Genomic DNA, 25,683 nt, shown 5'->3' on the forward strand with positions numbered 1-25,683 from the left:
ACATTTAGCTAATTGGACGGACCTGTAATGCGACATATTTAGTTGGACATTTTTGTAAACATAGAGTTCGGGGTCCAAATTATGACCCCACATTGAAAGTCGACACTGTACCACTGTCATCGCAAATGTTCAATTACAATTACAAAATTATAAAAATTTCCTCCAATCCGACACTGAGTGGTGGTAATGCGACGTGCCATTGAATATAATTTACTGTACAATATGTCACAAGCTGGATGGGAAGAAATTTTCCAACTGTGAAAGCTGTGGCGAGTGGCAAACGCAATCGCTAAACAGAAAAGTTTAGCCGAACATGATGGGGATATTGAGTGATAACAAAACAATAAACTCTTTAGATTGAAGATAATTTTGTGATCCTGAAAAGGACCCTTTTTAGCCTGCGTGTGAATCCAACGAGCGAACAAATCGTAATGAATGTATTTTTTTGCCATCGCTGCCTTTTAACGCTCATTCGTTCGTCTCGTTGTACTCGCCCCTTTGGCTGAGTCTGCCGATTTGTCTCTATCCTGTGACCGTGTACCGCTAGAGTATAAAACGCGCGGATCCCAAAAAAATATCTCATTTTCTTTCAAACCGTAAGCCAGTGTGGTTGTACGGCATCGTTTAACATCGCATCGCATCACATCATAAAAAGAAAACAAGCATCAACGTGGACGTGTGGACGTAACAAAGGAGGACAAGTTAAGGGAAAGGAAAAGTCTCACTCGAACCGTGCAGGTCTCCAGTTCCCTGTTGTTCGCATTCATTGATTGCTCCGCAAGGGTAACTAGGCCGAACGGATTGGTGCCGGAGCACCAGTATACCTAACAGCGATTATAGAGTTTCGGCCGTCGGAGTGCTCGAGTTGGCTTGCAAAGCTGCTCACGACAATCAGAAAACCCGCATCAAGAACAGAGCAGCTTCGGTTCGGCGCTCATCAAGGCAACAACTAGTTTCAGCGAGTGGCAAACGCAATCGCAAAACGGCAGCAGGTAGAAGAAAGAAAAAGTTTGTTTATGCAGACTGCTTTAGTGGCAAAACCAGCCACCGTAAAACACGGCGCTTTTCAGGGCCATTAAACCATTCAAAGAAGAGTTATTAAAAGTTTTTCACAATACCAATGCATTCTAATATGACATATAATATAAACTGTTTTTTTTTGTTTATGCTTGTTCCTGAACTTATTGGTGGGTGGGTTTTTTAAATTGATCATTTAGTTTTCACAAACCCATGTATGGTTTCCGAATTAAAAGTGGCATCAAATTACAACACAGTGTATGCAGGATGGCATTAACGAATTTTCTCGGTAGCAAGAACTGCTTTCTTTAGTTGATAACTGATGTTGAAAATTGACTGACGTTACATCTGCATTGCATAGAGAAATAACTAAGGAGCAACACGATGAGCTATGTATTTCCTGCTGCTCTGTTCTTATTTTAAAGGACAGCAAGCAAGTGGAGGATCACTGCTTGTGTGGGGTTGTTTACTTGGAATGGGGTGGACAATCTCGTCAAGACTGATGTAAAGAAGATTGCTGGGTCCTATGTCAATGTCTTGGAGGACAACTTAAAGCCGTTACTCAGGAAAATGAATATTAAAGGCACACCTTGAAGGTTGCGTAACGCTATTTCCAGTCCAAAAAGATGAAAATGCTTGAGTGAACATCCCAGTCCCCGGACCCCAACTCCATTGAACATCTATGCACAAACTGGATGAAAAAATCCAATTAATTGGAGTTTTATATAAATTTTAAAATGAATACAAACAATGGCTTGTTTACATCCTTTCCATTGTAAGAAATACGTTCATATTCAAAAACAAAATCATAAAAGAGTATTTCGCGTAATGCTGTAATGCTTTCTTTTCAACATTGTACATAGGATATTTGGTAACTTATCGAGAAGCTCTTGATCAACACGATAAATCTTCACAAACTGATTAGTTCTCTGACACCAAATTGCTAGATATTTACTTCTGTAGCAATTTCATTTTAAGCATCTTCAATAACCACGAATTCTACCATTGTGTTCACACTGACAAGTATTTGAAAAACATATCAGGCAGCTCAACCTTTTTACTGTTAAAGATGCAGAACAAGCATGAAGGAAAGTTTGAAAGTTCTTGGAAATGAAAAACAGATTTCGTTGATTTTTAAATATAGATGTGATTGTTTTTTTTTCTCAAATATTCATCTCACGTATTCACGTGGACATTGGCTATACCCCTGCCCCCCACACCGTGGACATTTTCGACCAGAACTTTTTATCTTACTCTGGATAATACATGCCCAGAACAATGCATCAAGTCTAAGGACGCAGTATTAGACTTTGGAAATTTTGAGCAGAATCTATAGAACCCACAAAATCTTAGTCGGAGTTGAAGCTGTTAAACTGGTATTGAACTGGACAAGAGCAGACAAATAACTACTGCTGAAATGAATTGCTAAACGGTTGAAAAATTAAAGGTCAAAAAATATAAATATAAATGAAAGCATACCGATTAATTTATGTAGCATAAAAATTCTATCAGAACCTGTCGTTATCCTGAGTACATGGCTTCATACCAATTTAATGTCCCCTTTTCATTCGTTGACAGTTATCCAGTTTTGAATCTATGTTTTCATTCTTTGGCGGTTATCCAGTATGTTACCATTGCAAGCCATACAATTTTGTGTGTGCTCTAGCATATGTTATGATAAGAGTATTTACGTTGCGAAATGCGAACAAGCATGAAAAAATGCAACTGTTTAAATTTTCATTACACCTCAATGAAGCATTGTGTTTTTACTACAATGTATATGTTTACAGTTACTACAGAATCATTGTGAACAAATAAATGTATAAATAAATAAATAAATAAATATGTTTACTAGAGCTACGTGGTTACCTTCAACATCGTATAATAACTATGCCAAACAGTGATAATAAAGCTCAAATTATGGCTAAAAATAAGACATATAAATACAATACAAATATCCATACAGATTTTTTGGAAGAGAACTAAGATAAAAAGATTTTTTAGGTAAAAAATACAGATTTTATTATGGTTCCCACGGCCCGTTGAAGGGTTAAAACATCGAGCTGTCCTATTTAAGTGCGGTAATACCACTTGACAGCATTTTCGGTTTCTGATAATTGAAAAGTGGTTTTTGAAAATACATACAGCATGTCCTCGATAGTATAGTGGTCAGTATCCCCGCCTGTCACGCGGGAGACCAGGGTTCGATTCCCTGTCGGGGAGAGCTTTTTTACGTACTTTTCCCAGTTTTTATGATTCAAATCTTTACAACAAATTTTGATTTTTTTAATGTTTCAGATTCTCCGGGTTGTATCGCTCGTGTGTACAATGGTCCGAAATTCCCACTCTCATAACGCAAATATCTGAACAAACGCACCTCTTATTGAGGCAAGAAAGCCGCGTCGAACTGTGGAGCAAATTCCTTATAGAATTGAAATTAGGCCAGCTAAGGGACATCGATGATTGTGCACAACGAATCAAAGAGCAGAAAAATATGATGGAAAAGCACACGCGTGACATGCACCAGCTTGAAGTTACGCATGCAAAGCTTCTCGCCGAGTTCAAAGATAATCTACGTCTGCTTCGCGAACTGTTGATCTATGCGGAAAGTTTGAGGGATTTCTATACCCGCCCGGATTTTCAGGAACAGCTTTTGGTATACTGGAAAGAGTACGGATACAAAATGTTGAAATCGTGCGAACGACTTCAAAACGATTTGGCAGAACCCGATACATTGGATGTTCTGGACAAGATGGATCATTTGGAGCGGGATGCGTGCGTGGCAAAACGAAAAATTTTACAATTTGACGCCCTCCTACGCGGATCGGACCGATTTTATCACGAATTCCGCGAACAAGTGATAAACAAAATAAAAATTTTAAATCCCGCTCAATTCGTAGTTAGACCGTGTGAATTGCAGCATCTCTACGAATCTAAGAAGCAACTAAATTCAAGCAATACTCAACCTGGGTACAAGAAGTCGGAAATCGATCGAATCAAACGGAAACTCGATTTATTGAGGGAGCACAAACGACTGGCTGCCAGCTATCGGACGCCACATTTGACCAATATGACGCTGTCTTGTATGGAGAAGCTGGCGGTCATCAAGTTGCGATTGATCACCAACATGATGGCACAGATTCCTGTGTTTGCGGGAGAAGCGAGAAAGCTTGGGTTGCACTTCCAGTATGACCAAACGAAGTATTTACCGGGCGAAGAAGATGACCCAAAAATGGTGAGTTCTTTCCATTGATAATTTAAGTTTTATTTTATGCCTATTTTTCCTTTTTTTATTGAACGGGAAATGACAATGTTTTTTTCTATTAATCCTAAATCTTAACATATGATCATTGACTCCAACTCGCCTACAGTTCATCCTTTTCGTCCAAATCTACATCGGACAGATCGATATCTTCCTCCTCTGGCAACTGGCCATCTTTTCCATCCCATGGCTCGATGTTATGAATTTTAGGTAGTTCAGCACCTTTTACCGGAGCTGTGTGTCCTCTACCGTACGAAAGATCCCGCAAGAATTCGTTGATTCCGTCCCCGGAGAATGATCCCCGCAAAAGAGAGTACTTCATTTTCTTGACGTTGACAACGGCCATAGCCGGATAGCCAAAACCTCCGATATCCAGGGTAGCTTCTATCTCGGGTTGCGCACCGCCCTCACTCCACAGCCAGCCCCACTGTTTCTTCTTGTATTTCTCGCCCATCCTTCCCAAAATGGCAAGGTATTTGTTGCGACAATCGGCGTCGCAATCCAGGATGTGTGGAAGAACCGAAATCACACAGAGCGGCTTGTCAAGGCAAGTCTTCTTCGACACGTCTTCGGAAGTGAGCTGGATAATTTCAGGAGCAGGAATGTTTTCAGTGTACTTTTCCAGCGCCCAGTTGACAATATCCGAAGCGGTCCGACCTCCGTCATAATCCTGAGCTGTATCTCGATCTTTTGGTCCACCGGCAAAGAATTTAATCGATGGGTAACCCTGGATACCGTACTGTTGTGCCTTGAGGGTGTGAACGGTAGCGTCCAGTGCTCCAAGTTTCACCTTGCCCTTCAGCTGGGTAGCTGCCTTGGCCCAGTGGGGCTCTAAATTCTTGCAATGACCACACCATGGAGCGAAAAACTCAACCAACCATATATCATCGCTGTTCAGCACCAACTTATCGAAATTCGAGTCGGTCAATTCGATTACGTCCTTCGAGTCACCACTTCCACTGTCAGACGATGGTCCACTGGATCCACCTCCGCCTCCGAGCACATTTTTAATTTTCTTTTTAGCTTCCGCAAGTGCTGATTCGGCAATATCTTTCGCCGTTCGCTGGCCGTTGTAATCCACCGGCGAACGTTTGTTTGCTCCGAAAATCTTGATAGTTGGATACCCGCGGACTCCATGTTGTCCACAGAGACTCTGCTCTTCCTCGCAGTTTATACCGCCAACCTTAATCACTCCTTTCAGTGCGGTAGCTGCCTTTTTGTATTCGGGCACCAGGTTGCGACAGTGGCCGCAGAATGGGGCGTAGAATTCAACCACCCAAATTTCATCACTTTTCACCACCAACCGTTCGAAATTGCTTCCGGTTAGCTCAATCACATCGTCGGAGGAGGAATAAAGCCCACAGGCGGTGCTCAGAAAACATGCCAGTAAAGTTACACCGACATATAGCGATGACGTGCCCATTTTTCACTCTCCTGTTAGGAGCTATTCAGTCTTTACTCTGCTGTGTCCTTTTGCTGCTGTTTCCGATGATGGAAGTATACGTTTACGTGTGCCGCTGGCTAGCCGGTTATCACTGCAATGAAATTTAGTTAGTCGCTATCGCCACACAGCGAACATGATGTTTTCAATCGACTTAATAAATACCCTCTCAGATACGGCGTTCACCGCCTATTGATATATTCTTGAGCAAGTCGGGCGCCGTCAGAAATGAAACTGTATGATTTGTTGAAACGGGATTGGCTCTCCAGATATGTTTGTAGTAATGGACGCTCTATAGGGCTCTTGCTACACATACATGCAGAGCATGTGTTGGGCACACATTCGCTTGTTTACATTCGTAGTGTCTATGCAGCAGAAGCGGATTTTTATCAATCGGCGTTCTTGTAGATGATTTAAATAGAGTTACGGTCATTCTAATAGTGCATAGAGCTAACATGAACTTTGTGAAACAGTTAGGCAAGCTATTTTATGAACAAGAGTTTTTGTGTAACGCATATTATTTAGTTTACTAGCACCTATTTCGCGATGTTCATTGAGCGACTCTCCCATTAGATTGGAATCGAAAAATTGGCAGAAAAAGGATTATCAACATTTTCGCACCTAGATCAAAGTCACAGAGTCTCGAGCTCACGTTTGAATGCTTCCTTGTATTTCCATGAATTGGTCAATCGATGGATTTTTTCCGTTTCCGATAAATTTTCTTATAAACGTATTTAGCTTCTCCGCAGAGCATTCGGGTACTCGGAAATCATATCTGAGAGTTGGTTGATATTTCAGGCTGAAAATGTCCTTAATTTCAACATAATCAACTGCTTTTTTGGCGGAACTAGCCGCCGATTAAGGATATCTGCACACGAATATTCATTATAGTTTATTCTTTCACGAGACCAGCAAAAAGCTTAAAACCTAAATGGGAGCACACTTCACCTAATCCGGCTATACAATCGCAATGTGCAGTTTGCACTATTTCTGTGAAAATTTTTGAATAATCAATCTGCTTCCATTGATATGAATCATGGCCAAAACAGAAATTTCTATTTTTCCCCGTGTGTATGGCTTTGACGCTAAAAGTAAATATTTTTATGTGAAGAAACATATATTCGCATGTTATTCATATAGATTAGCGCGTAATCTTTATAACTATTTCGCTAAAATAATTATTTAAACAAAGCTCAATCTTGTCGCTCCATATAATTCCTATGGAGCGATCACTTTTGCCTGCCCAACAGATCACTAATACATATGCACGCTGCAAGCGCCCTATTGGATGAACTGCACGTATGTGGGTGCCGAATGGATAAGTTCGCACATATACATGGGCAATGGAACCGTTGAACGCAGCACGGCTCACAGAGACAAGGCTAGTTCTTTAGCGAGTAAAAATTTTTTTGATGACGTCATCCGAATTGTCAGTGTAAGCAGTCGCCAGTTGTATTTTGTTTTCCGATTTACGCGTAAATGTTCCTGAAATGAAAAATCGAAAATGGTTCAATGCGCTGTGAGCGGGTGTATAAATTATGAAAATGACATTATCGGACCAAAAAAGAGATACTTTCGCTTTCCGAAAAACCGAGAATTATGTTCTTTGTGGATAAATGTTTTATCAAATTATTCATGGTGTTAAATATAATCAACTATATTATCAACGCACAAACTTACAAAGCACGAAAAATAAAAAAAAAAAGAACACATTGTTTACTTCAACGACTCAGATGACGTCACTAAAAAATGACTGATCCGGAGTAGCTAGCCTTGTCTCTGTAAGCCGTGTGAACGCAGGACTTTGGCATCGAGATGAAGAATAGAAGGTGGGAAGATTCACGGGTTTTGGTTGTGTTGAACTTTGATTGTTTTAGTAGCCAGGAAGATAGGAAGTTCACATACCAGGCATACCAGTCAGTTACTCAAATGGTACAAACATGAATGTGTCAACGAATAACGTTGAAAGAGGATATACAGAAGCTAATTGCATTAGGAAAAAAAACAGAACATATCGAGAACTAAAATGTTTAATTTTTTCTTTGATTTCAGAAATAGTATTCTAATGTCTACTATGTTTGGATTCTAGAGCAACATCATGAAAGTTTGACTTTTGTCAGCAATTGGAATTACAGTGGAACCTCGATTATCCGCGAGCGGATGATCCGCGATGCGGTTTATCCGCGAAAGCGAGTTCCATAGTAATGTTATGGACTTTCCCGGAAATTATCAGTGAGGTGTAGAACTGTGCATTTTTGTTTTGGTCATGGTTTTCACATTATTTGACTTCTGGCGTACACAACCTTATAGATGGATAGTTTAATGATTCCTTTATTGATAAAACATAGTTATCATGCTGAAATTTTGTGTTTGCATTTCTTTTTTAGTCATTAATTGCATTATCCGCGATTTTCGTGATCCGCGGTGACCTAGCCAGACTATTCCGCGGATAATCGGGGTTCTACTGTACTTTTTTTACAATTAGAGCCCCCGCACACTAGAGACTTTTTTTCAGCCGACAGTTTGTTCGGATCGGCCTACTGATGCAAAAACCGACCCAACTGAATCGGTGTAATGTGCGCACATGCATACCTCTCCGTACTGATTAAGAAGCCGACCGAACTATCGATCGACAAGTCAGTCTGCAGTCTGCGGGGGGCTTTTAGAGTGTTGAAAACTTCAGTCGTCTAAAAATAAGACTCAAGCGGAAAACTTTTCATCTCAATCTAAGTCATACGGAGTCAAATAAATTTTTTTTTCAAGTTGATTTTACATGGAAAAAACTTGCAACCTTTTCCCCATGCACTGTCAAATGTTTATCCGTCAAAGGAACAAGCTTAGTAAGCGATCGATCGTGAGTTCATAACTCAGGGCCCTCATTGATCATCTTTGTGTTGTTACAGAATAGCTACGTCCACGCAACAATCATCAGCGATGGAGATCGATCCACGGTCGAAATAAGATCGATTCATCCATACAACTGCTCTGCTCTGCCAGACACATCGGGCTACTGTTCTATAAATAACTCAACAATGATCAATCAACTGTCTCCGCTGTCCGGTGGTCCAACTGGATAATGGAAGAACAGAAAGAATAACTCTTACGCCTAAATGGCTACTGTGTGAATGTAACATTTGTAATGGTATAGAAGGAATACTGGCGAATGGCAACTATGTAATGTGCTAATTATAGATATGATAACCATGTGACATGTACACGATTCAAATTCGGCTCTGGTACAGCTAAAATGCTAATGAGCCTTAAACAAATAAATGGGATAAAAAAGGAACAAAAGATTGTGACTCTGACTTTGTTCGTTTACGTTTTTGGTCGACGTAACGAGAAATAAAATTGAATTGAAATTAAGTTTAGAACACTTCAAAAACACAGAAATATCAGTTTCTGTTAAAATGTCGGGCCCTTATGATTTTTAACGCTAAAACTAGTTCGTTCATTTGCTTATTTTTACTTTTAATAACAACACTTTTCCTATGTAGTGGACTATTATAAGAAAACTTACATACATAAACAAAGTCTGTGACGTCACAGATTTAAAAAATCTTCCCACCTTCCATTTTCCATCTCGCTCTGGCATGTCTATCTTATCTGTCTTATCTGACAGTTAAATAGAATTAAGTGCGCTACACATATATCATCGTCACCGTCCCGTCAACTATTCTCTTGGACTTATTTTGCCGACGTCAAAGTTGCCGGTGATAGTGTATGTGAATGCTACCATACGGTTTCCATGGGAGAATATTTACCATTTCATTCCTTTACGTTGACTTCACGGTGACGGGACGGTATATGTGTAGCGCACTTTACCCAGGTGTACGGCACGATTATCGCTATCTCACTCTACTTACCGTCATCGCCTATCAGTGATCACCACAGCAGTGGAACTCCATACAATTCACTCACTAAAAAGTGTCCACATTTTCATCGCTTGTTTACGTCTGAAGGCCGGTTTAGAGTACCCGTGAACGTGAACTTGAACAGGCGGTGGAATAGGACGATCATTTCACGGTGAACTACATTGCGAAAAAACAATTCAAAAAATCGTGATGAATAGAATAATTTTTTTCACGTTCACGTTCATTTTAAAATAAAATAAAATCTTCAATAAAGTAATTCGGATAAAATATACAGTTGTTCACGAATCAACCGAAACCAACGAAGTTTTTTAACCCGTGCAGAGATCAGATTGGTTGAAATTGCATCCATATCAAAATTTTCATTGAAAACTTGAGAATTGCTAAACATATCCTTTTACAGTTCGCGGTGAAATAATTTTCAGAATGTCTTGGGACATTCGAACGTGAACATGAACGTGGAAATATTTTGACGTCTATATTCACCACTGTTTTCACATTCACGTTCACGTTCACCGAAGTCGGTGAACTATGGTGAGTTCACCAACATCTCGATTCCACGGTGGAAATTCAAAATTGTTGTGAAATATTGAATTAATTCATTTTTATCAATATGAATTGTGTTTGAACATGTTTCTTCCTATCGTTTCAAGATGTTTTCCTCGCGTTTTATATATAGACTGATGAATTATTAACAAAAAAGTGTTTGTCCGCGTTCACGTTCACGGGAGCTCTAAACCTACCTTAAGATAAGATCAGACAATAGGGGGTTTTTTACGGACCAAATTTCTGTCAGTCGTTCTGATTTCTGATTGGCTGATTTCGATCAATTTTGTAAACAAAGCCGATTTTTTCAGTGTTGCCAAAAAAAAAAAATAGCGTTGGATTTGTATTGAATTTAGAGATGGTGAATTTAATGAATATTACGATATTTAGGTTAAAGGGAATGTGAAGGAATTATATGCATGTTTATGCATGTGTTTTTCACAATCGAGTAAAGTGAACGGCAAACACTCATTTGTCAATTTAGCTTCGTTAGGTCCTAATGCGTTTTCATATTTCGGAATATAATTTCCATTGGTTAGAAAAAATGAAAAGTCTCATCTTTCACTATGCAGATGGCAGAGTTGTTAGCTCCAGCTCGTAAATATGAAAAAAGAGATGTTTGATACCATCCAGGATGTGTTTTGCTGACTACCAATTGTTACACTGCTGATATGTTCTTTCCCGCTGACTTATTTTGATGCTACGAATTTTGTTCTGTTCTGTCGAGGAAAGTTTTCACTTCATCGACGGTGTACTCATAGTCGAATTCAATATTCATGTTATCCACATTATCACTAAAGCAAGTCCATCAATCCAACAAGATGTTCTTGTGTATCGGCTGTATGCGAAGCACTCGGTACTACGGTCATGTATTGCGAAAGAGTCACGATTTTCAAGTTTTTTCTGAATTACAATGGAGTTGAGCGCCGTTGTTTTGCACGAATCAACGAGAAAACATTCTCCAGACAATCTTGAACGAGTTGTTATGGATATCATTATTATATTATAGATATGGGTATTTAAAAGACTTATTTTATACTTTATCCTTTTTGAGATTGCCTTACTGAAAATATGCAAAATCATAAAATTCGCACCAACCAAATACGATTCATAAGAACAGAAATTAAAATAATCCGAAATTTTATAATATTTGGCAACTCTGGCATCTTTATGTCATGGTTTCGTTTTTGTCTTTAAGAATCTTTAAGGTATTTAATGAAGAATGATAAGATGGGAAGGTTTATATAAACATGTTTATAATTACATAAGTTTATTCAAATATTAATATTGCCCTTTTGTAACCATACAGTGCAATTTTATCAAAATTTGAAAGAGAAATTAAAAAAGATTTTTTTTTCAATATTTTTTCGAGATGGTTATTAAAAATCCATGATTACCTTTGCTTTATTATTTACCCCCCCCCCCCCATCATCTGTTAATTTTTCCTGCTCTTCGTTTTTGATCATTATGAAAATTCAATTTGAGAGGCTTAGAATTGCGACAAGATAGAAATTTAGTGTGAAAGAGCGAATTGTGGAAAATTTTCTAAGCTTTATAATTAAAGTTTTTCTGTAGTATTTAATTTCTGCGTTTGTTTGAATGACCGATTGAATTTGATTCATAGAAGAATAAGATTTCATTTGATATGTCGATATCTGAAATCGACTCAATGGTTGAAAAGATATGACGTTTTGGAAGAAATTTTACTTACTTAATCAGGCCCCAGTGGCATGTGCTGTACACAAAAGTCGTCTCCATTCACATGAATTTTTTTTTTTTTCAATTCTTAACTTTCAAACTTATTTCAAGGATCAACATATCATATCTTTCTATTAATCCGCCAACCGCCATCCGCCTAGTAGTAACTTAAAAAAACAAACTCATAAACGACAGAAAGAGTCTTCGATTGTATATTTTTTATATATTTTTTACAGTTTTACAGTACACATTCGCTTATTGCCGCTTTTTTAGTTGGAGTGCTTTTTAATTGGTGGTTCGCTAGTTGGAGCACGCGCCATCCGTCATAGTTGTATGTCAGTTTTACTCTGTTGTTCCAATGCCATTTTTATTGAAGGGTCTTTGAATGTTACACTCAAAAAATAAAGACACAGTATTGCAAAAGTTTTTAGTTTTGTTTGGCAAATGTTTTCGTTTAAAAATACTGGTAAACTTCGATATAACGTACATTTCACTTTCAAAATTGTACGTTGTATCGAATTGTACGTTATATCGAAGCACAATAAAGTACTCACAAACGTAGTCTATAATACATTATTGTGTTGCTGTTTTAGTACAGTTAATGAATAGCTTCAATCAGAAGACGAACCCAGCCTTTCTCATGATGATTCCCTTCGTACTGTTGAGTAAATATTGATTCATTTAAAATCCGGAATCATAAAACCAGCTGTATTTCGGGATTGATTGAAGGTACAAAACTTGTCTTAGCATCACAATACAGATAATTTATTGTTCTATCAGAAAAAAAATATTGAAAAAAATTTTCCTTTACACTTTGGAAATGTGTACGTTATATCGAGGGTACGTTATATCGAAGTTTCCCTGTATATATAAATATATACAAATATAAAGTGGATTATATCACATCCGCTATTCAAGGAAGTTAATCATACTTATATTTTCTAGTATCAATCCAAATGCAGTAATCCTAATTATTATTATGGCCGCACTAAAAGACATGAAAAACAACAAGAAAAACGCGAGCTTTGAAATTTGTGAACTATTGTGGTATTACTTCAGCCATTCCATACCAAACTGATATAGTGGTATTAAGATTTTCGTGAAACTTGGTAGCTTGCTTTCGTTGTGGTAAAACATTGAAACTATATATTTTGGTGATTAGATTTTTTTCACTTTTCCCAAAAATGACTTTTATAAACTCATAACTTTTGAACCACTAAGCCGATTCAGATGATCGACACATCAAATTGAAGTTGATTAGCTAGTCTTTTTTGGAAAATATCAAGCACGCAAGAAATTTGAATTTTTTGCGTAATTATTGATTGTATCCATTTTTTATTGTTCACATGGTTTTGAGACCAACGGTGCTATAATTTTCTATATTTTTTCTTGAAAACTGAGGATTTTTTACACATTTACATGTTTTACTCAAAATCAGATGTGTCCTTTTTTCTTTTTTGAGTTATAATTTTAACCGAGATGATCGATATATCAAATTAAAGCCAATGAGCTAGGATATATGAGTAAAAATATTGCAAGATGACACCAGATCTCGACGTTTCATGCATTTTTAAGTCATTTGGCATTGAAAAAAAAATCGATTTTCCAAATTTCCCTTACTCCTCCCTTGGAAGATTTTCGAGGATAAAAAAATCAAAATTTTAGCGCTTTGAGGCACCCCTAAATCATGTCCGATTGAGCTGGAACTTTGAACAGATCATTTTTTTGGGCCAAACAACAACATGTACATGGTCGGTTTTTGAAATTCGATGATGAAATTTTTCCCATTGCCACCCTACCCTACATTGAATGTCGCCACCAGCAAGGTTACCATATCTACAGAATAATCTGTATTTATACAGATTTTTCAGACTTTTTGAAACCAAGAACCTGTAGTTACAGATTACAGATTTTTAGGGTTTTCATACAGATTTGCAGATTTTTCAAAATAACGATCCAATATTAGTTATGGCTTGACCTCAATAATATTTTTCCCATCTCATCAATTTTATTCGTATAACATTCGAATAAGTCTGAGTGAGAGTCATTTTGGCATTCATATGTAGCGTGAAGAACTGCTTTCTCATCTCTAATCAGGCGAAAAGATGCAAAAGTCTGTGTCGTCGGCTAGCTTTACAATAGTAAATAATACTTTTTATCTTTTTCATGCTACATCACAGTGAATGCGTATTTCTAAGTGGATACCATCAAAATCGTCAAATTCACAATAATTATGCCAGTCAACGATACTAAAGCTAATATAATGCTTCAAGGTGGAACTTAAAAGGGCCTGGCTGGGTAAGGAAGTAAAAAGTGTCCCAAAACCAAATCACCAGCTCTATGAAAAATATTGTATAGGGTACCAAATAAGAAATTTATACAGGACGGACTCGATTATATAAAGTATCCGATTTCTTTTCTCTGTATATAATCGAGTCAAGAAAAACATTTTTTAAATTTGTTTTTATGCATATATTTTTCGTTTTTTTGAATATAAAAGAAGAACATCTTTCTCACATGAAAACAGATATACATAAAAAAATTCAAACTGTATATAATCGAGTCCAAAATTGTAGATAATCGAATCATATATAATAGAGTCTGTATATAATCGAGTCCGACCTGTATAATATTTTCCATAGAGCTGGTGTTTTGGTTTGGAACTTTTTACTTCCTTACCCAACCAGGCCCTTTAATACAGATTTCGATACAGATTTTCTGAGAAAAAATCAAGATAAGATTTGAAACCAAAAACACAGATTTTATTATGGCAACCCTGGCCACCAGACGTCGACACTGTACCACTCTCATCGCAATTACAGGTCAAAATCACCTCTAATGCGACACTGAGTGATGCCTCGGCATGTCATATTAAATGTAAACTACTGTATGCAATTACAAAATCGTAATTGCGATATATGTTCTTATTTAGATATAAGTATACGGGAAATTTATTTGCCTAAAATACAAACAGTGGAGGAAGCAAAACAAATAAACAATTCAGCGAATAAAATATGGTGCTTCTCGATTCTACTCGCCGCTCGGATTTTTCCCACAATAGGAGTTGCCACATTCTTGCATGCAGTTTGCGTTAGCTTTCATGATACAACATTTTTCTTAGTTCTTTATTTTGATATGTCTTCACAAAATTAAATATCCTCGTAGTGAATAAAATGGAAATATAATAAAACAAAATGTGTTTTCGTTTGCACGCCAGCAACACGCAAAAATCTCGCTCATGGCACTTCAGCCTGGTGTGAATACATCGCTAAGAATATACACGATTTATCTTGAGCGTCACGCGACCCGCACAAGCCACGCTGCAATGAGAACATAGCCTAAAACTGCCATTACGCCAGAGTGCTGTTGATTCCAGATCAGAGATGCCAGGGTTGAAGACATGTCATTTTGAAGACATTTGACTTACTGTGAAGACAATTTGAAGACATTATGAAATATGTGAAGACATTTCAGTATGATAGCGTAGATGGGATTTCGAGAGATATTTTTTCCATGAAATTCTAGCTATTGGCCGAAAATATCCTCAATAGTTGTAGGGCTTTTGTCTTAGTGTCATTCGCTCACTATTTTATCAGTTTCACTTGTTTACTTTTGTTCTTAGTAATCAAAGGAGACTTTTATCTCGGGGTAATTCACTTGCTTTTTTCAAGCTTTTCCAAGCTGAAAATCCACAAACATTTAGAATGAATTCAACAACAAAGCGACTTTTACTCTAAATTCTGGAGTACTTCCAGTGGTCTGAATACATATTATCTCTAGGAAAATTTAATCCATTTGCGCTTGAGAATTCAAATAATTGTGACATTGTATTTTTATTATTTTTGGCCTATACTATACAATATACTAGCTGACCCGGCAAACGTTGTTCTGCCATATAAATTACTTCTAGTGAATATTTTGACTGTTGAATAAAAAATAACTAATGTATTGCAATACATGTGTGTTCAAATGTTTCAACTATAAAATTAATTGATTATGATCGATGAAGGATAGATTCCACGTGGATATCGAGCAGATATGTGAAGATTTGACCGTGTATTGCATTGGACCGTGGGAACTTCCCGAACCTGAATGTGATGTGGAGATGGAGATGAGATCTATGATGTACAGAGAAATGGACCGGATCGATCGGATCTCAGGATTCGTCTTTTGCATTCAGAAATCTGATCATTCCTGCTATGAAATGTAGCAACCTTGCCTCGGCGCAAAATAAACTTCAGAATAAGTAATCCGTATTCGTGGAGCAATTTAATCTGTATCAGATTAGCAGACACGAAAATATTTTCAAATTGCTTAAATTTGGATGAAAATCATTACTCGATGTTGTTCAAATACTTAGAAAACAATCCGAACTTAACGATTCTTCTATAAAACTTGTATACATCCAGCAACATGTTGGACGAAATACGTGTAATTTTGTAATAGAGCCCATTGAAGACTGCATTTCTTTTGTTTGAACACACGTGCTGTCGTTTGAACAAAGGCTGTGTAGGTGTTACTCATGATAGCGTCTCGCTATCATTCCTCGAACCGCTTCTGTTGATTGTCTCATAGGAATCGCAGTCGTTCGCTCTCTACCTTTGCGAATATGTTGACCATGGATTATTGAAACAGCTCAAGACATCCTAGAATGACGTTGTCCTGACTGCGCCAATTCATCAAACGACACACATAAGAATCCATCGAGGGCACTCTTTTGTTTGTTTCGTCTCCTCCAACCACATAATATTAAAATATTAATTCAAAATGAGTAATGATGTTCCTAATAATTAGAGTAACTGTGGCGCATTGGATCTACACACGTGATCTTCAATCGGTTTTTTATCAGGATTGACGACAATAGCGTGACTGTTATTTTGCATTCCGAGCATGGGTGTGATTAGAATAATTTCAATAATTCATTGTGCTCATCCAAAAAGGCTTCCAACTCGCCGGCGATATTCCTAGTTTTAGTCGAATTGAGGTTACTTGCGTATGTGTAGGGTGAAATTCGATGAAGAGGACGAAGTGCCATCTGGCATTAAACAACGTAAATAAATTCGTCCTGTTTAAAAAACGAAAGACGAATCAATTATTTGGTATCGTTTATATAAAAATACATATATCGCGATAAAAAAGGAGATGAGGGTGAAAATTTGTTATAATTGGTAATAAGTTTTTTTTCCAAGCCAAATTTATGCAAAAAAAAAACGAAAACAAAGTTATTCAGATTTTATTTGCATGGGACCACCCTAATCGGTATCAAATATAAAGTAATAGGTATCCTAGCGGTATCATATATAGTTTACGACCTATTCTCATGTCTACCAAGTTTTTTGAGTATAATATCATTAAAATCGGTCGAGCCGTTTCGGAGGAGTTTGACAACGAACATCGTGACACGAGAATTTTATATATAAGAAGATTAACCTAGATCTATCAAACGACCACTTCACAAATCGAAGATTTTCCGGTTACATACTGTTTCCATAATTAGTTTCATCGTTTCAAACTTTAAAGCAGAAATATACAAACTGAGTTATCACACTTCCGTTTTGTGGATGAACTGGGGCTGTATTCACTCAATCATCATTTCTAAACTCAAAAAATCCAGTTCGTAGTTGCGCAATATCTTCATTGTTCACATTTATTGAAATAAACTTTAAAACCTAAAGGTAAGTTTAATGAAATGCGTTATATAACAATACCAATTAGAATAAACATTGGATAATTTATCAAACTTTGTTCAAAAATAAGTTGTGAATTTTAGTTCCCTCCGTTATGACTGTGAAAACATTTGAAGCGATGAATTGCTACAATGAAATATTTTCCACAGGGTGTTGGAAGCTGGGATCGGAATGCGTCGTTGTGCATCCGTCGTGTGGATAATCAATTCTGAAAATTTGTGTTTCCAATTGACGAATTTACGTTGGATTTACAACCAGATGGCGCAGCGAGTAAAATGAGGATGTTTTGTTTTTTTGGTATGAAATTCATCCAAATTTTCTAGAAAAATCAGAATTTATCTGCAAATTTCCCGGTTTCATGTATTCTTTCCACGCTGAAAAGGTTAGAAAATCATCATTTTACAATGTGCTACGTATATTACGAGGAATGGCTTGTTATAAGTATTGTAACTTTATTTTTTTTTCAACTACGATGAATAGGGTGTTTTGCGCTAAAAATACTACTAATCCTTCTCGTATCGGCCCCTACATAATCAATGATATCAGCCAATTTGATATGATATCGATTTCATCGCAATTATCCTTAGTATCAATAACCGGTATGCATTATCAAACTTAAAATTTTCGAAGATTATCTATGACTTTGGTCAAATCACGTGTTGAAACCATCGTAAATATACAAAACTCCAACTTTCTTACCATATACTGACGACGTTCAATGGCTGAAATGAATCTAAATTGAAATAAAATGAATAATCACCACCGAATCTTGCTTTTCAGTGCGTAAAATAAACAAACACCCTCACTTTTGTGGTTCTGAGCTCTAATGTAGATGTCGCATGAGCTGTTTCAGCTTTGCGTAAATTCGTCAATTATTGTGCTTATTGTCGATATTATCAGGTTGGGGAAAAAGAAATCCATTATTTTTGCGTGACATTCAAAATTTTATTTAGGATGTTTCGGCCAAGCTCCCGGAGTTTCTGGCGAGTTATTAAGAACGTGTGTGGTCTTGCGATGTCATGACCCCTTCTGTTGGCCAATTCTTACAGTTTCTGGTCAAAGGCTAGCTTCAAACGGTCCAGTTGTTGATAGTAGAGATCTAAATTTAGTGTTTGGCCATACGAAGCATCTCATAATAAATTTTTATTTCATGTCGCACCAAATACACAGTAGAACCTTCCTGGGTTGGTCACCGTTTGAGCTTTATGTTTTTGGTATTATTTGGTGGGGTACCCAAACATCTAGCTTCTTTTTGAATCCAGCTTTGCGAAAATGGTTTAAAACTGTTTTATGATCGATCTTTTGCTCCTGAGCAATGCTACGACTATCAACATGCCGGTCAACTTCGATTATTTCTGTGATTTTATCGACATTTTTGACGACGGGCCTGTCTGTGCGAGATGCAAGTGAGGTGCATAAAAAATACCTGAACGGAATCGACGAAAACGAAATTGCACGTAATTAGCTGTTACAGTATCGGCACCATAAAAAACATTCACAATTTCAGCAGTCTTGCCTGCATTTTCGCTTTCAAAAAAAAGTAGAAAGGTCTGAAATTTGAAACCATTGAAGTGTTTGCGCGAAGCACAGTTTAAATCATTGTAATTGCCATGTGATGTCGATCACTAAAGATTGACTCAAATATTTTCTTTCTATCCACAGCATCTATTCAGCATTCAAAACATTGTCGGTCTCTCGGTTGGCGTCATAGATGGCGAGCGGACGAGATTTAGTAATTTGCTTGATAGAAAAGTGCTGGCTCATCTGATTTTTTTTGTATGCTTTTTGTCCCTTGAGAAATGCAAGCTGCTTTTTTTGAACGATTGTTTTACGGTAGGTCGAAATAATTTTTTTCTGAACAACAAATTATTCACTTTATTTTTTCTACTATTTTACCAGGGACTTACCGACGAGGAGCAGGAACAAATCCACAATATATTGCAAATATTGTCTCGGAACATGCAAATTTTCGTTTCTGAGAGATCGAAATAGTCCTTATGAGACAGTCTTTGCAGCGTTGTACCAAAAATACCGAAAATACATATTATTTGTGTAATTGCCACAAGAAGAAATGTACTTTTCATATTTTTGAAATAATTTTTCAATGTATTTGGTATGAAAAATGAATAAACTAAGTTTTTTTAACTAGCCGATGGAGCCGATATTCTTCAAAAAGCAAACGAATCCTATGAGCTGCAATTTTCTTGAGGCAGCATTCTAGTCTATAAATTTGAAAAAAAATCATTTTTTTCCTCCATATTTCTGTAGTTTAGGCATTGAAGGCATTTTGGCTATGCGCTATTTAACCTGGTTCGGCCATAACAATGCACTTCGAACGCGTTTTTCTCGAAACTAGTTTTTTCAAACTGGCATCCACGATGTCTCAAATGAACCGATTCATGACGAATTTGTATGAATAAAATCTGTATGTATCTCTCTATCGCATGAACCTCTAAAAAATCATATTTTAAAAATATTACTATTTTTAAAAAAAATCGGGAAGCGTAAGAAAAAACGTTTTGAATCGCATTTTGTTTTCGAAACGGCCACCATTTTGTCAAAAAAGATTATTTTAAGCATTTATATCTCACTCCCACTAAAATCCAATAGAATAAATTCTACTTATACAAGCACAAATATTTTCATATGTATAAATGGCGATTCGTGAGGTTCTCCGCTCTTTGTTTTTTGTGTAATAAATCGTGTATACGTATGGAAATAGGCGTATTCGATGCATACATGAGTTGGGCGTCGTGCACGAATTACGTAACGCGAGAAAGCGGGGTCGAGGTTGCGTTACTTACTGTGTTTTAGAGATAGGAAATTCCGTTACATAGAGGGGAGCCTCCTCCGACTTGCACTGTGATCACGCGTATTCTAGAGCTTGCCACTCAGAATGCATTCAAGGCGTGTTATTTGGCATAGAAATCTCAACTAAGTACTAATAAAAATGACGCAAGTAATACTATGTTGAGACGGCGAAGTTCCTCTAGGAACGTTAGTGCCATTGAAGAAGAAGAAGAAGGGGGGAGGGGGTCCAAAATCTGGGTTTTTGGAGTTACGTAATTTGAGCACGACGCCTTGTTTTTTTATCCAAACTAATTCGCAACACTTACCATGTATGTATATCGCCTCCACTTTTGCATGTATGTGATAATCCGGCGCGTCATATACCATTCAAAATATGGGATATGTGATGCTTTATATACGCTAGCTATACGATTTAATGCTTGCTGGGTGGTAATACCAAGTGGAACAGGACATGATTAGCACGGGGTGTCCGCGGAATTGGAGGGAGATAGCCATGAACCGAGGTAATTGGAAAAATTGTGAATCAGGCCATGTTGTAAAGACGTTAACATGTTGAGCCACATGGCGGTCCCTAGGGAATGGCGTTGAGATTTTTTTTTACAAAAACGTTGATCTGTTGGGACTGACAGTCACAAAATAAGGATTTTTTAAAACATGGTTTGTTTTCGGTCGTTTTACGGTATGTGACTGATTTTTTTATTGTGCAAAACGCTCTTAATGCGGGCTAAATGGAAAGCGTAGCAAGAAAAATCCGGGGCTCAACGTCTTCTTATTATTCTTCTTCTTAAATGGCACTAACGTTCCTATAGAAACTTCGCCGTCTCAACGTAGTATTACTTGTGTCATTTTTATTCGTAATTTGTTGAGATTTCTATGCCGAATAACACGCCTTGGATGCATTTTGAGTGGCAAGCTTTAGAATACGCGTGACCACAGTGCAAGTCGGAGGAAATTTCTTTGACGAAAAATTCTCCGACCAGAACGGGAATCGAACCCGAACCCCCGGCATGTTATGGCGGGTTTACACTAGGGAGAACTATAGCTATAGATGGATTTATTCACCTAAAAATAGGTGTAAACGGGTGAGAATAAATATGATACACTTATTCGAGGTATATATAACTTGAATAAATTCAGCATATGTAAACGCTTGTGAATTTGTCACTGGTGAGAAATCACTAAAGTTGGATGCAGTTCTACTTCAGGTGAATAAATTCACCGAAAATATGAATATATTCATTATAGAAGTTCACGCTAGTGTAAACGTTTGATGCGATTTCTATAAATCTCATCATATTTCTTCACATGAATATATCACTAGTCTAAACCCACCCTTAGGTGTGACGCTAACCAACCGGCCACGAGAGCACGGGGCTCAACGTGTTAAGACTAAATTAATGAACCATGTTAACTGCATCTACCGTTGATCTCATTTGAATGATAACATTTCCAAGATGAATAATGAATAGGGTGAATTGAATATACAGGATGGACTCGATTATATACAGTATAGTGCCACTGAAAATGGCCATCTCGAATTTTCAAAGCGAACTTGATTAAAAATCTTGATTCCCACGAAAAACTACCCTGTGCAAAATATCAGCTCAATCGGACTTCATTTACTAGTGTCGCACAGCGGTCAAAGTTTGAGTTTTTTGAAAACCGAAGAATCACCCACGGGGGGAGTAGAGGAAATCGGGGTTTTCGAAAAAAAAATTTGATGCCAAATGCCCCGCTTTTCGGTGATTTTTCGTTTTTCAAAAAAAAAAAAAAATCAAATTTTTACGTCTGTGACACTAATAAATGAAGTTTGAATGAGCTAATATTTTGCAAAGGGTATATTATCGTGCAAATCAACATTTCGCAACAAGTTCCGAATGAAAAATCGAGATAACTATTTTTATTGGTATCCAGAACAATACGTTTCGTTTCGTATTCCGAAAAAAAACTAAGTCCAAGAATGTCGATTTTTGACAAAAAAAATTCTTTTCGAGATCACACTTCATCTCGACGTTCCATGAAATTTTAAGACATTTGGCATCAACATTTTTTTTTCGAAAACCCCGATTTCCTTTACTCCTTTGGTGATTTTTTGATTTTCAAAAAACTCACACTTTGACCGCTTTGCGCCACTCTCCCTTAAGTCCGATTGAGCTAATATTTGATGTAGGGTGTTTTTTTTTTGAGGTTATGAACATTTTTTATGAGGTAACTTTTTGAAATTAGAGATGATGATTTTCATTGGCACCCTTACATACAGCCATTCCATGCCAAACCGATATAGTGGTTTTCAGATTTCCATAAAAAGTGGTAGTTTTGTTTATTATAGCGAAATATTAGACCCGTATTTGTTCATTTTTTTTGTTAGGGAGTCCATTTACAAAATCAATTTTTTTCCACTTTTTCTCAAAAATGACTTTTTTCAAAAAATCATAACTTCTAAACCTTTGAAGCGATTTAGGAGATCGACATGTCAAATTGAAGCCAATGAGCTAGAATTTTATTAAAAAATATTGAACTTTGAAAAAAAAAAAAAGAAAATGGATTTCATTTTCGTAATTATTGATTGTAGTAGTTTTTTATTGTTTTCGTGGCTTTGGATTAGAGGGCACTATATTTTTTTGACGTAGGACTACGTCTAACCGGAAGATATAGGGGGTGAAATGGAAATCTAGGCACTGAACAAGTAGGAAAAAATGCAAGATTTGGAACGCTTATAACTCGAGCATTTCTCAATAGATCGCAAAGGTTTTTGCATCAATTGATAGGAAATATATCTACGCATCTATCATAACGAATAACATTTCATTTTTCTTGAGATAAATAATTGAATAATTGTGAAATATCAAGCATTGTCCAAATGCACTATGTGTCCATTTTTGATTGGTCCATTTTGTGCTCCTCAAATCGTACTGACCAAAACGGGCAACCAGAGCAGCAGCGAAATACAATGAATCACGATTGGAAAGGAAAAAGAAAAAATATGAACGAAACATTGGTCGCAGTCTCACACATGCGTAATTCTCGAGCCAGCCAGTCAGCTTAAAAATCCCCGCTCCGCTGCCGTAACGATCATTCTCATCGAAACCATACACCACATCACATCGTTTCGCATCACATCACATCAACAAACCAACACAAGCAGCCATGGTTGGATATGGCAAAGGAGGAAAAGTGAAGGGAAAGGCAAAATCCCGCTCGAACCGTGTTAGTCTGGAGTTCCCCGCAAGGGTAGCTAGGCCGAGCGCGTTATTACCAGTGCATCAGTCCACCTAGCCGGCGTTATATAGTTTCGGCCGCCGAAGTGGAAAAGCTGTTCGCGACGATAAGAAAACCCGCATTCAGAACAGAACACATTCGGTTCGGTGGACATCAAGACAACAACAGGCAGTTGCAGCTAGTGGCAAACGCAATCGCAAAACGACAGCTGGTAGCGGAAGAAAAAAGTTTGTTCTTTATACAATCTGCTTTGGTGGCAAAACCAGAACAAGGCGACATCGAGGGCGTTCGAAATGGTTTTTTTTTCAAAACCACGAGTACTGAGTTTTCTAAATTGGAACCATTCCATAAAACACGGCGCTTATCAGAGCCATTAAACCTTTCAAAAAAGAGTTTACGAAATACAGTTCAATGCATTCTAAAATAATATCCAAAATTATAATAAAACACAAATTGATTTTTTCATAATTTGTTTGCCAGGATCTGATGAGTATGTGAATTTGGCAGTTGTTCTGAGCTTATTGATAGTTGGGGACTTTCCTGATTATTCAATTTTCACCAATTCTCAAATTGTTTCCAGATTGAAAGTACAGTAATTTACAATTAGTTCGACATTTAGCTAATTGGACGGACATGTAATGCGAAATTTTTGTAAACATAGAGTTCGGGGTCCAAATTATGGTTAAAACACAGGTTAAAATCGCCTCCAATGCGACACTGAGTGTTTCGGCACGTCGCATAAAATGTAATTTACTGAACAACATGTCACAAGCTGGATGGGAAGAAATTTTCCAACTGTGAAAGCTGTGGCGAGTGGCAAACGCAATAGCTAAACAGGAAGGTTTAACCGAACAAGATGGGGATATCGAGTGATAACACAAACACAACACCAAAGGTCCTTTTCAGAACCATCGACATGTTCATAAAGAGTAAACAGTAAACTAATCCATTTTTCAGGTAGATAAGTAGTTATTCACGTAGGAGAAGAAAATAAAACAATATATAAAAAATATATATTTAACAAAAGCTGTCCCCTTTGTATAGTCCTACGTCACTCCGGTTATGTCCCCGACATTACCCACCCGTCTTTTTTTAATATTTTTTCTTGAAAGCTGAGGTTTTTTTTCATATCTTGATATCAAAGATGCTATTTTTTTCTTTTTCAAGATATGATTTTTCAAAGTTAACCGGTGATGGGAAAAAAACATTTTTTCCCTTTTTATCCAAAAATGATTTTTTGCCAAAAATTATAATATTTGAACTACTGAACCGATTGAGATGATCGAAACATTGAATTGAAGCCAATAAGCTCAACTTTCTTTCAAAAAATATCACACTTGCAGGAAGATTGAATTCTAGTCGCATAGGTCTAGTCACATAGTAATATTGAACGAAGACTTAAAACATGTTAAAGTTGCTAAATAATAACTCAAAAACGAAAAATAAAACTTCTCTGATTTTCGGATATATTATGTAAAAAAAACCTTAGCCTTCAAAAGAAATTATAGGAGGTTGTGTTCAAGACACGACCGCATTGTTGACGTAGAACTACGCTGTAGTTTTTTTCAAGTCGCATGTTTATAACTGCGGATGTCAATTTATAACGCTACGAAAATTTTGAAATAACCATCCCAGCAAACATTAAATCGCATAACAAGCGTATATATAACATCATATGCCCTAAAATTTGGTTGGCATATAATGCGCCTAACTGGCATATGCATGCAAAAGTGGAGGCCATATACATACATGGCAAATGATTACCTAATTTGTTTTGATGAATATGCAACTTTGACCGGCTATAATAGCGATTATGTTGAATTGAATTGCGATCTAATATGAATATATTCATCAATTGTCAAAGCACCAAATATGACTTTTGCCATACTCATATACGATTTATTACAGACATAAAAAAAAACAAATGGCGCAAAAAATTTTCGTGAAATATTTATTATAGCCTCACGAATCGCCATTTTTATATATGAGTATTTATGTTTGTAGAAATAATAATTGTTTGATTGACTTGTGTTGGGAGTGGAATATGAATGTTTAAAATGGCACAGATTGATGTTCGGTGAAAACTGTTCCGATGTGGGTTCGAACTCCGGTCGTCTGGATTATCATCCA

At 37.0% G+C, this 25,683-nt stretch overlaps 2 protein-coding genes and 1 non-coding gene across 3 annotated transcripts in view; 2 read left to right on the forward strand and 1 right to left on the reverse strand.

Annotated features, from left to right (window-relative positions):
- LOC129774454 (uncharacterized) overlaps positions 1 to 19,561 on the forward strand; it is a 30,394-nt gene extending 10,833 nt beyond the window's left edge. The window contains exons 3-5 of the mRNA XM_055778192.1: positions 3,316 to 4,252; positions 19,186 to 19,356; positions 19,423 to 19,561. Coding sequence (XP_055634167.1) covers positions 3,316 to 4,252; positions 19,186 to 19,356; positions 19,423 to 19,515 — 1,201 coding nt within the window. The 3' untranslated portion in view covers positions 19,516 to 19,561. The remainder of the gene's footprint in view (positions 1 to 3,315; positions 4,253 to 19,185; positions 19,357 to 19,422) is intronic.
- Trnad-guc (transfer RNA aspartic acid (anticodon GUC)) lies at positions 3,169 to 3,240 on the forward strand. Its single transcript has one exon. It is a non-coding gene; the product is annotated as a tRNA-Asp (tRNA).
- Positions 4,280 to 6,040, reverse strand: LOC129779309 (protein disulfide-isomerase A6 homolog). Its single transcript, XM_055786715.1, has 2 exons — positions 5,886 to 6,040; positions 4,280 to 5,814 (listed from the first exon to the last, which is right to left on the reverse strand). Exon 2 carries the CDS (start codon positions 5,700 to 5,702, stop codon positions 4,383 to 4,385), a length of 1,320 nt encoding a protein of 439 aa, XP_055642690.1. The 5' UTR covers positions 5,703 to 5,814; positions 5,886 to 6,040; the 3' UTR covers positions 4,280 to 4,382.
- Positions 19,562 to 25,683: the final 6,122 nt, after the last annotated feature.

The sequence above is a fragment of the Toxorhynchites rutilus genome, chromosome 3 (assembly GCF_029784135.1).
Source record: "Toxorhynchites rutilus septentrionalis strain SRP chromosome 3, ASM2978413v1, whole genome shotgun sequence".
Lineage (NCBI taxonomy): Eukaryota > Metazoa > Arthropoda > Insecta > Diptera > Culicidae > Toxorhynchites > Toxorhynchites rutilus.

Coding starts and splice junctions, on each gene's coding strand:
- LOC129779309 (XM_055786715.1), bottom strand. CDS start 5,702: ATGGGCACGTCATCGCTATATGTCGGTGTAACTTTACTGGCATGTTTT.